Source organism: Carlito syrichta, unplaced genomic scaffold (assembly GCF_000164805.1).
Source record: "Carlito syrichta isolate Samal-C Ts95f unplaced genomic scaffold, Tarsius_syrichta-2.0.1 Scaffold301758, whole genome shotgun sequence".
Taxonomy (NCBI): Eukaryota; Metazoa; Chordata; class Mammalia; order Primates; family Tarsiidae; genus Carlito; species Carlito syrichta.
In genome coordinates, this window is record NW_007245854.1 from 162066 (window position 1) to 177541 (window position 15476).

Consider the following 15476-nt stretch of genomic DNA (forward strand, 5'->3'; position numbering starts at 1 on the left):
AAGATTTCTTTTTATGGTTGAATAGTATTTCATTGTGCATATACACCATTTTTGTTTTTTTATCCATTCATCTAATGGTGGACACCAAGGTTGATTCCATCTTAGCTACTGTGAATAATACTGCGATAAGCATGAAGTAGAGATCTCCCTCTGACATACTGATTTTATTTCCTTTGGCTATATACCTAGTAGTGGGGTTGCTGAATCATAGAGCAGGCCTATTTTTTATATTTTGAGGACCCTTCATACTATTTTCTATCAGGGCTATAATAGTCTACAATCCCACCAACAGTGTGCAAGGGCTTCCTCTTCTCTACAGCCTCACCAATACAACTTTTATCATTTTGATAACAGCTATTCTAATAGATGTGAGGTGATCTCCCGTGGTTTTAATTTGCATTTCCCTGATGACTAATAATGCACATTTAAAAATATGCTTGTTGTCCATTTGACTTCTTTTGAGAAATGTCTGTTCAGATCCTTTGCGTTTATTTTATGTTAAAGTCAGGATCTCACTCTGTCACCCAGGCTGAATCTTCTGCCTCAGCATCCTGAGTAGCTGGGACTACAGGCATGCACTACCAGCTAATTGTTTTTAAAATTTTTTTGTGGAGACAAGGTTTCACTACATTACCCAGGTTGGTCTTGAACTCCTGGGCTCAGGCAATCTGCCCAGGCTTTTTTGCTCATTTTTTAATTGGTTTATTTTCTTGCTATTGTTTGAGTTCTTTTATATATTTTGAATATTAACCCCTTATCAGATGTATAGCTTGCAAATAATCTCTCCCATTCCATAGTTTGTCTCCTCTGTTGTTTCCTTTGCTGTGCGCTTTTAAAATCAACATAATCTATGTTCATTTTTGTTGCCCACGCTTTTAAGGTCACAACCCCTCCCAAAAAATCATTGTCTAGACCAATGTCATGGAGTTTTTCTCATTTTCTTCTAACAGTTTTACAGTTTCAGGTCTTATATTTAAGTCTTTAATCCACTTTGAGTTGTTTAAAATATGTAGTGTGAGATAAAGTCTAATTTTATTCTTTTACACATAACCTGCCTTCCAATCACCATTTATTGAAGACAATGTCCTTTCGACTTTCGCCATTGTATCTTCTTAACATCTTTGTCAAAACTCAATTGACTGTAAATGTGTGGACCTACTTCTGGGTTTATTCTGTTCTATTGTTCTGTGTATGTGAGTATATGTGCCAGTACCATGCTGTTTTGATTACTATAACTTTGTAGTATATTTCAAAGTCAGGTAATGTGATGCCTCTAGCTTTGTTCTTTTTGTTCAAGATTGCTTTTGTTATTTATAGTCATAATTATACACATAACTATACTCACTTTTGAGTGAGATAATCTATTTCTATGAAAAATGTTACTTTTTTTTTTTTTTTAAAGAGATGAGGGTCTCACTATATTGCTCAGGCTGGACTCAAACTCCTGGAATTGAGAGTCTCCCACCTGAGCCTCCTGCGTAGCTGGGACTACAGGTAAATTTTGATAAAGATTGTATTAAATCTGTAGATCACTTTGGGTAGTATGGACAATTTTAATAATTCTTCCAATCTGTAAACATGGGATATCTTTCTATGTGTCTTCTTCAATTTCTTTCATCAGTGTTTTAGTTTTCAGTGTACAGATCTTTCAGCTCGTTAAATGCTATTGTAAATGAGATTTTTTAAAAAAATTTCAGACAGTTTGCTAATGTATAGAAATGCTACAAATTTTTGTAAGTTGATTTTATATCCTTCAACTTTAGTTGATTCATCTATAGCAGTTGCTGATGGTCTTCAGGGTTTTCTATGTATACAGAATCATGTCATGTGCATAGACAATTTAATGTCTTCCTTCCAAATTGGATGCCTTAAATTTCTTTCTCGTCTAACTCAACTGCTTTGGCTAGGACTCCTAGCTCTATCTTTCTGACAGTTCCCTCCTTTACCTACTAATCTGACATCTACTTTTGTCATTTAACAACATTCTATACCTATATGAATCTCCTGCTGGAATTCACTCATTCTGTTCTATTCATCAGTTTCTCTACTTCTGAACTAATGTGCTGTCTTAGCTTCATAACAATTTCTTATATATGGTAGAGCAAGTCTTTCTTGGGAAGGGTACTAGCTATTCCTGGCTCCTTAGTCTTCCAGTTTCAATTTCATGCTTCATCACTGTAATCCTTTTCCTGCAATCACTCTCAACTCCCTTGCCCTTCCTCCATCATATTCACCTGACTAGACCCCAACTCCAGTCACTTAAATCCACCTCCCCACCTACTCAGTCACTACACAGACTGAGTCTGAAGAAATACACATAACTATGCTCACTGATGTCACTTTATAATCACAGATTTCAAATGGGCCCTCAGAACTGCTCGACAATCCTATTCTCTTGTCAATACATTTTCCAACTGTTCTAGATCAAGAACCTTGCATTTGATTTCTATATTAGGTTCCAAAACCAGAATGCCTGGGTTCACATCTTAGTCTACCACTTACTAAATACAGAGGGTGCCAAAAAAAGCATACACATTTTAAGAAAGGAAAAAACTGTATTAAAATTGTAATACTCAATATATACTGATAACAAAAGATGAATACAAGTCATATTTGACTTATGCAATTATAAGAGGTGCCCAAAGTGGTTACCAGAAGCATCCAGACACTTCTGATTACGGCGAACTACTGCAGGACTTGTTGCTGTGTGAGATCTCCCGAATCTTCCCTTGTACACATCACACACAGAACCACGCTTCTCATACTTACCACGAATGCCTGCGATCGTAAGGTGAGTTGGAGTTTCCGTTGCATAAGCACACCTCCAATTGTTGTTGCACTTCCACAATGTTCTCAAATTCTTTTTTTTTTTTTTTTTTTGAGTTGGAGTCTCACTCTATCACCCACACTGGAGTGCAGTGGCTGCTCCTGGCCACCGCAGCCTCGACCTACTGGGCTCCGGCGATCCTTCCGCCTCGGCCTTCCAAGTAGCCGGAACTACAGGCACACACACTACCACGCCCGGCTGATTTTTGATTTATTGTAGAGACAAGGTCATGATAAGTTGCCCAGGCGGGTCTCAAACCTGCGGGCTCAGGCAATCCACTCACCTCAGCCTCCCAAAGCGCGGGATTACAGGTTGAGCCACCGAGCCTGGCTTGTTCTTAAATTTCAAATACCACTTTAAAATGGTCTTGAACTCCTCGAACAACAACCATGCCTCTGCCAATTTTTTTTTGTCCCGCCTGTTGCATGGTGATGCTAGCATTCGATTAATGCCACCTTTTGAGCAAGTGTCATACTACACATTGCTACCACAATTCAACTTCGAAGAGTAATAGAGAGCATCTCTTAAGATGTGTATACTTTTTTGGAACCAACAATATGTGATCTGGACAAATTAAACTCACTATTGCCTTAGTTTCTCCACATCTGTCTCTCAGGAAGATCCCATTTAGAATTACAGGCACTTGAGATTGTGTCTGACACATAGTAAGTACCATCTAATGCTTGTGCTAGATGACTGTTTCACATTTTACCCACTTTCCTTAGCCTCTTCCCCCCTCTTCACTGATGGCCTCACTTCTTATTTCACTGAAAAAATAAGAGAAAGTTGCATATCTTTCCATCATCAAATCTTCCAATCTATTTGCCACTCCGCTACTCCACATAACTTCTTGATTCCTAGTTACCTCCTCTACTCGGCTACCCTCTAGTCTACTCATCGACTTGCTCCTGCAATTATGCCCTTTCTCTAATAAACTACCCATTACCCAACAGTATATAAAAATGTCATAAAGTCTGCCATCTTACAAAAACCCATCCTGACTCCACACTCCCTTGCAGATATGGCTTCATTTCTCATTTACATTACAGTAAAACTCCTTGCAAAAATGATCTAATTGTCTGGACTGCTTTTCCTCCCAGATTCTTGACTCCAACCAGATTTGGCATTCACCTTTACCACACCGTGGAATCCCCGCTTGATCAAGTCCCCAATAACTGTCACAATGTCAAATCCAAAGACGGTTCTCAGTCCTCATCTCACCCCCTTCACTTGCTCGCTGCCATCTTGTTCACTTGGCTGTGGACGATGTTACACGGGACTCCCCGCCTCCGTTGAATGGGCTTCATCCCCCTTTTCTCCCTGTCACTTGGCTTCGGTGTGCTGGGTCTCCAGCCTCCACTCGTCCTCTCTTCTTCCTAGTCCTCCCTTAAGTGACCTCAGGCAGAGTAGCCAGTCCTGTGGGCTGTGGCTCTGAAAATGCCTACCCACATCCAGCTGCCACTTCCATCCCAGATGTCAACAGACATCTCAAACTCACACACCCAAGCCAGGACTTCAATCCCCTCCTTCAAGTCTGCTTCTATGGAGTGTCTCCCCCAGCAAATAACCCCACAACTCATTCAAGGTCAAGCTGCGTGACCAATCCTCCCTCATACCCTACCATCCCCAGCAGATGGCACCACTGTCCACAACCACTGTCACCACCTGCCCTGGAGCCACCTGCGTTTCTCCTCACCCCTAAACCCACAAACCCCGTCTTGTATACTCCCCCAAGCCCACGACCTTTACCCCTGCCCCCCCCCCCTCCGCTGGTCAGGCTCCTTTCCTTGGGCCGCTCAACCTTGCCAGTGCCATTCACGAGCCTGCTGGTTGGGCCCATCCTAGGGACTGAGAACCCTCTTCTGGAAGGTTCCACCTTATACCTGTCTGTCTCATCCTGAGCCTTAGCTCGTATGTGATCTGCCCAGACACCGCCCAACCCCGTCCCCTGCCACGAGTTGCATGGGGACGCTCCCCTATTCCTGCACTCCGAGCCCACGCTTCACTGTTGTCCGGGCCTGCGAGAAGACATTTTAAACCCCTGCTAGGGACCCGACGCCCAGCACGCGCTCGCGTCCAGCCGGTTGACAAGGACCCGGGAGCGGAGCTCGTCAGCGCTTCGGCGGGCTGTCTAGCCGACGAGTAGAACGGCGGCGTTGGGGTCGGGCCCCGGACAGACGCCAATGCCCGGCGTGATGACGCCACGACGTGGGTCTGCAGCATCTCACAACTGACGACGCCGCGTGAGGGACGGCAGTCGCCCAGGCCTCCCGGCTTATGCTCTTCTCGGAGGCCGCGCACAGGTCTTCCTCCCCAAGGTCTCCTCGGAGGTTGCGCACTGGCCTCCCTTCCCACCCTCTCCTCCGAGGCCCCGCAAGGCCAGTGAAACCCGCCGGGTCAGGCCCTCGGCGCACCGCCCAGGCCCGCCGAGGCTTTAGCTAGTGCGCCTGCGCCTACGCCGTGGGCGGCTCTCGCGCACAGCCCTCTGGGATCGGTAGTCCACGTCCCTCCTGCCGCCGGTATTTACCTGAAAAGGAAATAAACAACGATACGAACTAGACAGCTCTGAATTTCATGAAAATTAAATGAGACGCAGATTCTGGCTCAGGAAGGTGGTGCAAGCAGGCCGTTTCCAAAAGAGGGGTTTGGCTCGGATCAGGCCCCGCGCGGACAGCTGCGGGGTCCTCGGCGGGGCGGGGCGTGCCGCGGGGGCTTCTGGGAGCTGCCCGTAAACCTCGCTCTTTCGCTCGGGTCGTGGCGCCGGCAGGATGGGTGAGCGGGCGCTGGCTGGCGGGGGCACAGTGAATGGGTCCGGGGTCTCGGTGCAGCCGGAAGGGTGGGATACAGCCGGGAGTTGGACCCCGGGGAGGCCCGAGGGCTGGGCAGCGCTGCTCGTGAGGCACGTCGCCTGGTGCAGAGGTCGGGTCCTGGGGGAGGCAGGGAGGCCGGCGTCGCCCAGTCCGTGAAGCGGAGTCAGGGCCTCCGGGAAGCGCACTCTCGGGCTGGTATTCGTTAGTTGGCTGAGCCGGGGCTTTGGGGTCAAGATGAGGACAAGAGCCGGCCGACGTGGGGCAGTCGTTTGGGGGAGGCGGGTGTCTTAGGACGCGGGAAGCGTGGCCGACGTGTCTGGCGGGGGAGCTGAGACGTTTTAACTTGCAGGCAAGTGTCGAGGTCTCCGCACTGCCAGGAAGCTCCGCAGCCACCGGCGAGACCAGAAGTGGCACGATAAGCAGTACAAGAAGGCGCACTTGGGCACAGCCCTGAAGGCCAACCCCTTCGGGGGCGCGTCGCACGCCAAGGGCATCGTGCTGGAGAAAGTGTGAGTGAGCATGCCCCTGCCGCCCCCCGCGTTCATCGAATTCTGGGTTTTTGAGCATCCGTATTCACTGGTATTCAGCATCGATGCTCCAAGTTAGTAAAATTAGTGTTTGGGAACAACCTAAGGTTTTTAATTCCAACATCGGCCTGGGACGAACTGGAGATTGCAGTAAGAATGGAGTTACGGACATAAGTAGACGTTTACTCTGGGAAACTGTTACAAGCAAACTGCCTGTTGTTTGTTAAATCTGTAGTCAAGTGCTATTTCTGCTTGAGAGGCGTGAAGGAGGGGTGTTCATTCTGTAACTCCAGCACTTTGGGAGGGCAAGGTAGGGTCGCTTGAGGTCAGCCTGGGCAACATGGTGAAACCTTGTCTTTACTTTTTTTTTTTAAGTGACCTGTATTAGAAGTGACAGATTATACAGCTATGACTGAGACATGAATTTGACAGTTCTTGGGTTTCAAAACGGTAATTTTATGTGGTTCAGTCACATTTGGCGGTAGAGTCATGTTGTGAACCTAGATTTTCTGATGCTTCGTTCTCTCAGAACTGTGAAGGGACTAGAAATTCCTCCCACTGTCAATGAAACTAAGACTGAGGAAGGACTTGGTTGAAATCACAGGTTTTAGCCATTTGAGATTAAATTGAAAAAAACAGAAGCGATTTCTAAATAGGTCTGTTTGATGTAGTAAGCTGCATCCCTTTCCAGAAAGCCAACTCATGGCTGTGCTGTATGTTTCAGAGGGGTCGAAGCCAAGCAGCCCAACTCTGCTATCAGAAAGTGTGTCCGTGTCCAGCTTATCAAAAACGGCAAGAAGATCACTGCTTTTGTGCCCAACGATGGCTGCTTGAACTTCATTGAGGTGAGTGTCTTGGGGAGGTCTCTGCACAACAATGTTTGTGATTGCTATTGACCCCAGAAATAAACTTTTGATTTTATTCTAGGAGAATGATGAAGTTCTGGTTGCCGGATTTGGTCGGAAAGGTCATGCTGTTGGTGATATCCCTGGAGTCCGCTTTAAGGTGGTCAAAGTAGCCAATGTCTCTCTTTTGGCCCTGTACAAAGGCAAGAAGGAAAGACCAAGATCATAAGTTGTGATGCTGGAAACACCTAGTAATAAATTTTCATATGCTAACCAAAATGTTTTCATTTCCTATCTTAACTTCCCTTCTCACCACGAAGGTGCATGGTGTGCTTTACTTAGTTTAGGAATGGGGAGAGCAGAGTTATTTCAGGACTCTACAGTTAATGGATTTGGAATCTAGGACAAAGTTTCCCTCCATGGAATGAAGAAAATAAGATACAAATCTGGAATTAAATACATTGTACTATAGTGTCACTTTAAAACTTAAAAAGTGCAAACTCATGGACTTCGTAGTGAGATACTTTAATACTTGGTGTGACACTTGAAGTAATTCTCAGGTTTCATTGAACAAGAAACATCTCTTGGAAATGCACATTTTTGAGTCTGTCATCTTGGAGTCCAAGATGATAAAATAGTAGCTTTGAAGTTGCTCCTTCTGTGTTATTTGAGGTGCTGGGATCTATGCTGCAATACCATGTTTAAGATGAAGGGTGTAAGTACTGGGTGATTTGTACATGGGAATTGATGGAAGCATGTGCCAGAGGAATAGGGAGAAAGGTTACCAAGAGCAAGAAAGATTGATCTCTGAAGTGCTCTTAGGAGATAGAACCTGACAAGTTTTTGACTTTAATGTTTATTACTTTGGAGCACAGAAAGGGTGGAAGTGGTTGGGCATTGGACAAGGTTGGTTGTTTTGGGTCATTGTTGGAGCTGGTTGATCACGTGGGGGTTTTGCAGTCCACAAATGTTTACAATCATGGATACAGTAAGGAAGTGGCATGTCTAGGGTGAGGCTATTAGCCTTCTGATCTAAGGTACTCCTGTTGACTGCACTGGTAAATACAGTTAACCTCTAATAAAGCCTGGCTTTAGATTGGGGACTCTCCGTCCCTTGAGGCTGACCAGAGCTGACTTGGCCCTGGGGATCCCCTGCATTGTTCAGTCCCTGCCTGCTCCAGCCTTGGCCTGCCACTCCGGGCTCCCAGTGCTCCTGCCCAAACCCAGTTCTTACCCAGCCGTGGGGCCTCTTCCTGTTTCTAGGGTCCAATGCGTGCCTCCTATTTCAGAATGCACACTTCAGGTGGGGTGCGTCCAGAAAGTTGATCCTTCAGCCGGGGTGCAGGGGCAGCCTGTTTGGTTTCTGCGCCGCATTCCCCAGCGTGATGCTAGAGTCAGCACTGGCCACGTCGCTCCCACGGCCTGGCAGACACTGTGGACGGGCAGTAACTGACCCAAACTTTGGCTATTACGGGGAGGCCACGCACCCCCACCGCCCCCCCCAGGAGCCAGGCGCGGGCAGTTGACTGTGGTGGGTCCTTGTGGCGGCCACGCGCCTACCCGGGCGGAGATCCAGGCGGCTGGGGGCGGACCTGGAAAGAGGAAAGGCTCAGGTGGGGGGCGGGGCCCTGCTTGGAAGCCGGGCCTCGTCGGGGCGGGGCCTGGCCCGGGGAGGGGCGGGGCGTTAGATGGGCCACCAATTTCCCCGTCGTAGTCACTGTCGTCACTACCCGGGTCAGCCTGTGGGGCTCGCGCAGCACTGTCGCTGTCCTGGGACGCCTGGACGCCCTTCCACGCGCGAAGAGACCCAGGCCCAGGGGCTGCGGACGGACCCACAAGCGTCGCAGTGGCGGGATGCGGGCCCACATCGGCTGCGGCCTGCCGGGTCGGCTCCGGGGTGCGGGCGAATTTACCTGGCACCTATCTGAGCAAAGCCCCAGCGCTTTGTTCTGTTCTTATGTAGATACAGGAAAGTGCATGCTACAGCCTACACGGAAAAGTATTAGCATAACACCGACATGAAGAATAAAGATTGGTTTCGAGACTTAACTTATAGCTGCAGTGACCAGGTCTGTTATTGGAGGAGGGAAGAAACACAAATCCATGAAATAGGATAGAGAATCCATAATAGACATCAGAAGGGTGGTCAGTTTCTGAAACATAAGGCCAGTGGGGGAAGGTTCGTCTTTTCGTACAAGATGTGGACTTCCATATGCAAAAAAGCAACCTCAACCTCAACCTCACACATATACACAAATTAACTCAAAAGGGATCATGTATCTAAATGTAAAGTTATAAAACTTAAAGAAAACATAGGGCATCTTGACAACCTAGGCTTAGATAGAGTTTTTAGACATCACACCAAAAGCACATTCCATAAAAGGAAAAAATGAAGTTGTTGGACTTCACCAAAACTAAAACCTTTTTCTCTGAAAAATTCTATTAAGAGAATGAAAAGTCAAACTACAGGTAAAATATTTGCAAATCACATATCCAACAAAAGACTTATATCCAAAATATATGAAGAACTCTAGACCAAAAGTGAGAAAACAGTCCCATTACAGTTAGGCAAATCAATATCTCTTCACCAGAAGGCTAACAAGTACATGAAGAGATGCCAACATTATTAAAAGTTAAGAAAATGTCCGTAAAAACCACAGCGGCTGGGCTTGGTGGCTCAGTCTGTAATTCCAGCACTTTGGGAGGCCAAGGTGAGTGGGTTGCCTGAGCCCACGGGTTTGAGACCAGCCTGGGCATCTTGGCAAGACCTCGTCTCTACAATAAATCAAAAAATTAGCCAGGCGTGGTAGCATGCGCCTGTAGTTCCGGCTACTTAGAAGGCTGAGGTAGAAGGCTCACTGGAGCCCAGCAGGCTGATGCTGGGGTGGCCATGAGTGGCTACTGCACTTCAGCCTGGGCGACAGAGTGAGACTCTAACTCAAAAAAAAAAAAAGAAAAACAAAAACAACCATATGACACTGATGATACCACCTACCAGGGAGCTCTGGATCTCACACATCATAGGTGGGAATAGAAAATGGCACCGTCACTCTGGAAGGTTGGCAGTTTATTATAAACCCAGATACTTAACATTGTGGCCCAGCAATTGTGCTCCTGGGTGTGTACAGGAGTGAAATATAGATATGAAAATGTCTGCTCAAACAAAAACCTGAACACAAATGCTCATGGCAGGTTTACTTGCAATAGCCAAGAAATGGAAACATGAAATGTCCTTCAGGGGACAAATAGACACATGGTGGTGTCTTCACAAATGAAAGACTACTCAGCCATGAAAAGAAAGAATCTATTGTTATATACAACCTCTATGAATCTCTAGAGTATTCTGCTGAGTACAAAAATCCAATCTCAACAGATTGTATGTTGCATGATTTCAGTGATACAACACTCTTGACATGACAAAAGATAGCAATGGGGAAGAGATCAGTGGTCACCAGGGATTAGAAGGGACAGAGTCTGACTATAAAAGGGTAGCTAGTAATCCCAGCACTTTGGAAGGCCAAGGGGAGTGGATTGCCTGCGCCCACAAGTTTGAGACCAGCCTGGGCATCTTGGCAAGACCTCGTCTCTACAATAAATAAAAAAATTAGCCAGGCATGGTAGCATGCACCTGTAGTCCTAGGCTGGGTGAGGTAGCTCACACCTGTAATCCCAACACTTTGGGAGACTGAAGCAGGAGGAGCACTTGAGGCCTAGAGTTCTATACCATCCTGGACAATATAACAAGACCCGTCTCTATAGAAAATAAGCTGGGCAGGGTGGTACAATCCTGTAGTTCTAGGTACGCGAGAGGCTGAGGGGGAGGATCACTACAACCCAGGAGTCCAAACTGCAGTGAGCTTTGATCACTACAACCCAGGAGTCCAAACTGCAGTGAGCTATGATCATGCCACTATACTCCAGCCTGGGTGACAGAGAAAGACCCTGTCTCTAAAAATATATAAATAAATGATGATAAAAGGATTTCACAAGGGAGTTTCTTTGTGGAGATGGACTATGTCTGTGTCTTGATTGTGGTGGTATTTACACAAATCAGTACTTATGATGGAATATCATAACACTATACACACATACACAAGCATATCAAAACTGGTGAACTGCAAATAAACTTAGTTAATGATGTTCCAATGTTAATTGCTGGCTTTGAAAACATACTTTGGTTATGAAACATATTACCACTTAGGAAAGCTGAGTAAAGGGTATACGCAAACTAGTTTTTTCTGCAACTTCCTATGAGTCTTAAATTATGCATACATGAGTAATATGTGTGTGTGTGCATTATATGTGAATGAGTAGCTACTTTAATCTCTTATTTAATTTGCCCAGGTTTATTTGCCCAGCAAAGCCCAAACAAATACAAAATTGTTAGAGCAAAAAGACCTTCAGATCCCTGAGTCCTGTGGGTCCCAAGCCCAGGGACATCGGAGCTCCCCTGTGTGGCGTCATGGTGTAGAGAACAGTTTTCGTCTGGGGTCCCTGGCTCATAACCCCCACAGCCCTTGTTTTTGGGTGTGCCAGGCCTCAGGGCAAACCCAGAGACAGGATCTCTCTGATTTTCTCTGGGCTTTCCTCTCACTTGCCCCTAAAGCAGGACTCTGATCTTTCCAGCCTTCTGATTTGGGTCTTAAGATTCCCCTGAGGGGGTCCTGCCCTATACGCTGGGGCTGCCATCATGAAGCTTCCATAAGAACCCAAGAGGATAGGGTTCCTGGAGCCTCTGGATCTGAACACATAGATGCTCCTCAAGGAGGACATCCAGGGAGGGCAGGGAAGCCCCGTGCCCCTTCACACACCCTGCCCTATGCATCTCTTCATCTGTATCTTTTGCACCATCCTTTATAATAAACTGGTAAATGCAAATGTTTCCCTAAGGTCTATGAGCCATTCCCACAAATTAATTGAAGCCAAAGAGGGGTCATGGAAACTGCAATTTGAAACTGGTGGGTCAGACGTTCTAGAGACCTGGACTTGCAACTGGTATGAGGGCTTGGGGGCAGTCTTGTGGAACTGAGCCCTCCCCTGTGGGATCCGACAGTTTCCAGGTAGATAGTGTTGAAACTGAATTAGAGGACACCCAGCTGGTGTCTGCTGCTTGGTGGTGGGAGAAACCCCACATTTAGTCACAGCAGCCTTCTTCTGTGTGATGACTGTTGTTTCAGGTAGAGAGTTTTCCTAAAGTTCCCCGGGGGCCGTCTTTAAGATATCCCAGGAGAAACCTGCCTTTTCAACCAACTCACAGGCAGTTCCTCTGTAGCCACTTTGTTTTTCCCTCTCATGGGAATGTCTGGTCCCCACTAGCCACTTCATCTTCTAAGGCAGAAGCCCAAAGAAGGTGTCCTTCAGTACTTTAGAAATCATTTTTCCATGATGTCACCTGTCCTTTAAATGAAATTGTTCCTATTGCAGAGCTACCCCATTGCAAATAATGAACACTGACTGACAGGTGGCAACTTGGCAGGTTTGGACACACATTTATGCTGGTGTTTAGTGAGAGTTTGTTTTATGTCTGGTGAAGGGAAGATGGGAGGTATAAGACAATTAGTACACCTTTGTGTATTTCCACTGGAGTATCAAAACACTCGTCACTAATGTTCTGAAAAAAAAAAGTTAAACTCTACTAGAAAAATGCACAGTGCCTCAGATAGGCATGTGCCTTTCTTTCACATTTTGGTAGAGCTGAGGGACTTGGTTCTAATTTGTCGGCAGTACATATTTGAATGTGTGTCGTTGTGCATTTGAATTCCTGAATCTCCTTCTAGGCAGATGTGTGGTTGTAGGGTCTGGTCACAATGCTCGTGCTGTGTAATATTCCTGGAATCTGCTGGTAGGTTGTCAATGTAGCTAATGTTTCATTAGCTTTACACAAAGCCAAGAAAAGAGACGAAGATAATACACTGCCATATTACAATAACATTTTTACTCACAGTAACATATATAATTTTCATGTTAACCTATAAAATGTATTCAAATGGATCATTTAAATATCAGCTCACACTCTCATGAAGCTGTAGTTGGGGACTGTCCTCGAAGGCTGCACTGAACAGTCTTCATTTGTAGCACAATCCCTGTCCTGATTATTTATAAAAAGATGTTAACTTTGCTCCTATGTGAAGAAGGAAGATGGGTTTTAAAGCTTATTAATGCCATGGTGATATCACCACAGAAGGTCTAGAGCAAAGCATTAACATATTTCACAATTTAATGTTGGTTTTTTGGTTTGTTTGTTTGGTTTTTGGGTTGGGGTCTCACTCTGTAGGCCAGGCTGGAGTGTAGAAGCAAGATTACAGCTTACTGCGGTCTCAACCTCCTGGGCTCAAGCGGTCCTCTCACCTCAGCCTTCTCAGTAGCTGGGACTACAGTCGTTCAACACCATACCTGGCTAATTTTTTGAAGAGACAGGGTCTCGCTATGTTGCCCAGGCTGGTCTTGAACTCCTGTCCTCAAGCAATCCTCCCACCTCAACCTCCCAAAATGCTGGGATTACAGACATGAGCCACCGTGCCTGCCCAATTTAATATTGTTGAACACAGCTAGTCTCATGGGGAACATTGTTTTCAAAGTGACACATTTGAAGGACCCCATGAATGATGGATAACCAATATTTTAAACATGTTCATGCACAGCTGCCACCTCATTCAGAGGGTCACCTAAATCTTCCAATACAAGGGGCCACTGTACATGGCCTCAGAGGTCCGGCTAGGCATGTGGGGCACCCGCAGGTCCCTTCCTTATGCCCCTGCGTTCAGCCTCCCACAGCAATTCTGATGCTAAGTGTTCCCCGGGAGGCCAGGAGAAAAACAGTCTCCCATGCTCTGGTCTCTAGCCAGGGCAGTGTCAGTCCCCTCCACAGGGCCTTGCCAGGGTTGGGCTGATAATCTGTGGTCCTATGCCATCGACGTGAATTATACTCTCTACTAGTGGTGTGGGACGTTTGTTTGTTTGAATCTGGCTTTTAAAAACTCTTCCACTGTAGATCATTAGAAATAGAACAGGAGGTTGCGTTACACAGTTGGGTTTAAAGTGTAGGACACACAAGCATACCCAGATTTTGAAACTGAGAAGCATTACAACTCTTTCGTACCTCTTTTAGCAACCAGATCATGTTTAAATCTCTACAGTACCAGACAGAGTAAGACACATTTTTAAGAATTTTAGATTCTGGGGGTACAAGTGATGTTTGCTACATGGACAAGCATAGTCTCATGGGGAACATTGTTTTCAAAGTGACCATACTGTTTTAGTTACTATAGCCTTGTTGTATAATTTGAAGTCTGGCAATGTGATGGCTCCACAATTGTTCTTTTTACTTAGGATTGTTTTGACTATTTGGGCTCTTTTTTAGTTCCATATAAATTTTAGGATTTTTTTCCTAGTTTTGTGAAAAATGATGGTGGTATTTTGATAGGGATTGCATTGAATCTGTAGATTGTTTGGGGCAGGATGGTCATTTTAATGAAGTTGACTCTTCCAGCTCTTGAGTAGGTGATGTTTTCTCATTTGTTTGTGTTGTCTACAATTTCTTTCATTAGTGTTCTGTAGTTCTCCTTGTAGAGATCTTTCACCTCCTTGCTTAAGTGTATTCCTAGGTATTTTATTTTATTTATATTGTTTGGCTATTGGAAATAAAATTGAGCTTTTGATTTGGTTATCTGTCTTAGCATTATTGGTGTATAGAAATGCTACTGATTTTTACACATTGATTTTTTTTATCCTGAAACTTTACTTGTTTATCAAGTCTAGGAGTCTCTTGGAGGAGTTGTTAGGATTTTCTGGGTATACAATTCTGTCATCAGCAAACAAAGATAGTTTGACTTCCTTCTTGCTGACTTGAATGCCTTTTATTTCTTTCTCTTACCTGATCGCCCTTAATGCACTTAGAGATTAAAAACAGGTTGAGAAGAAACAGCCAAGATTTCAGGCTCATTTTTAGCAAGACACAAAGTGAAGTGTCCATTCAGTAATAAAAGTAAATTAAAATGCAATTATAGTCAAAGGAACTGTAAAACATGGATTGCTGCTGGGACTGTCAAGTGTCGTGGTCCTTCTTGTGACCAACATGGTAACGTGACTTGCTGTCCACTGTGTCAATGTAAGGGTTCAGGTGAGCCAGTTTCTGCATACACATCTCACAGAGCTACACTCCAAAAGGTCTTTGAGGGAAGCATGACCCTAGAACAGCTCCTGACGGGAAGTCAGTATTGGATGAAGGCAGGTTAAGCAAACAGTGAGAAATTAGAAATGGCCCAAAGTCAAACAAGAGGAGGGCTACTGGGTACACTTTGATGTAGAAGAAATCCTAGTGAGTCATTTAAAATTGTGATCCCAAAGAACATTAAATGACATGAGAAAAATTTTCCAGATACAGTGTTAAGGGGGAAAAAAATCAAGATGTAAGACCACATACAGAATGATACTAATTAAATATGTTCAAACTAGCACAAGGAAATAC

General features: G+C 45.3%; 1 protein-coding gene across 1 annotated transcript; it reads left to right on the plus strand.

Annotated features, from left to right (window-relative positions):
- Nucleotides 1–5494: 5494 nt before the first annotated feature.
- On the plus strand, nt 5495–7288 carry RPS23 (ribosomal protein S23). Its single transcript, XM_008055163.1, has 4 exons — nt 5495–5599; nt 5987–6146; nt 6889–7009; nt 7092–7288. Exons 1-4 carry the CDS (start codon nt 5596–5598, stop codon nt 7236–7238), a joined length of 432 nt encoding a protein of 143 aa, XP_008053354.1. The 5' UTR covers nt 5495–5595; the 3' UTR covers nt 7239–7288.
- The last annotated feature ends 8188 nt before the right edge of the window (nt 7289–15476 follow it).

Bases quoted from the DNA above. Each gene is read 5' to 3' on its own strand.
- RPS23 (XM_008055163.1), top strand. The intron at 6,147-6,888 runs GTGAGTGAGCAT...TGTATGTTTCAG, and splicing joins GGCATCGTGCTGGAGAAAGT to AGGGGTCGAAGCCAAGCAGC. The intron at 7,010-7,091 runs GTGAGTGTCTTG...ATTTTATTCTAG, and splicing joins GCTGCTTGAACTTCATTGAG to GAGAATGATGAAGTTCTGGT.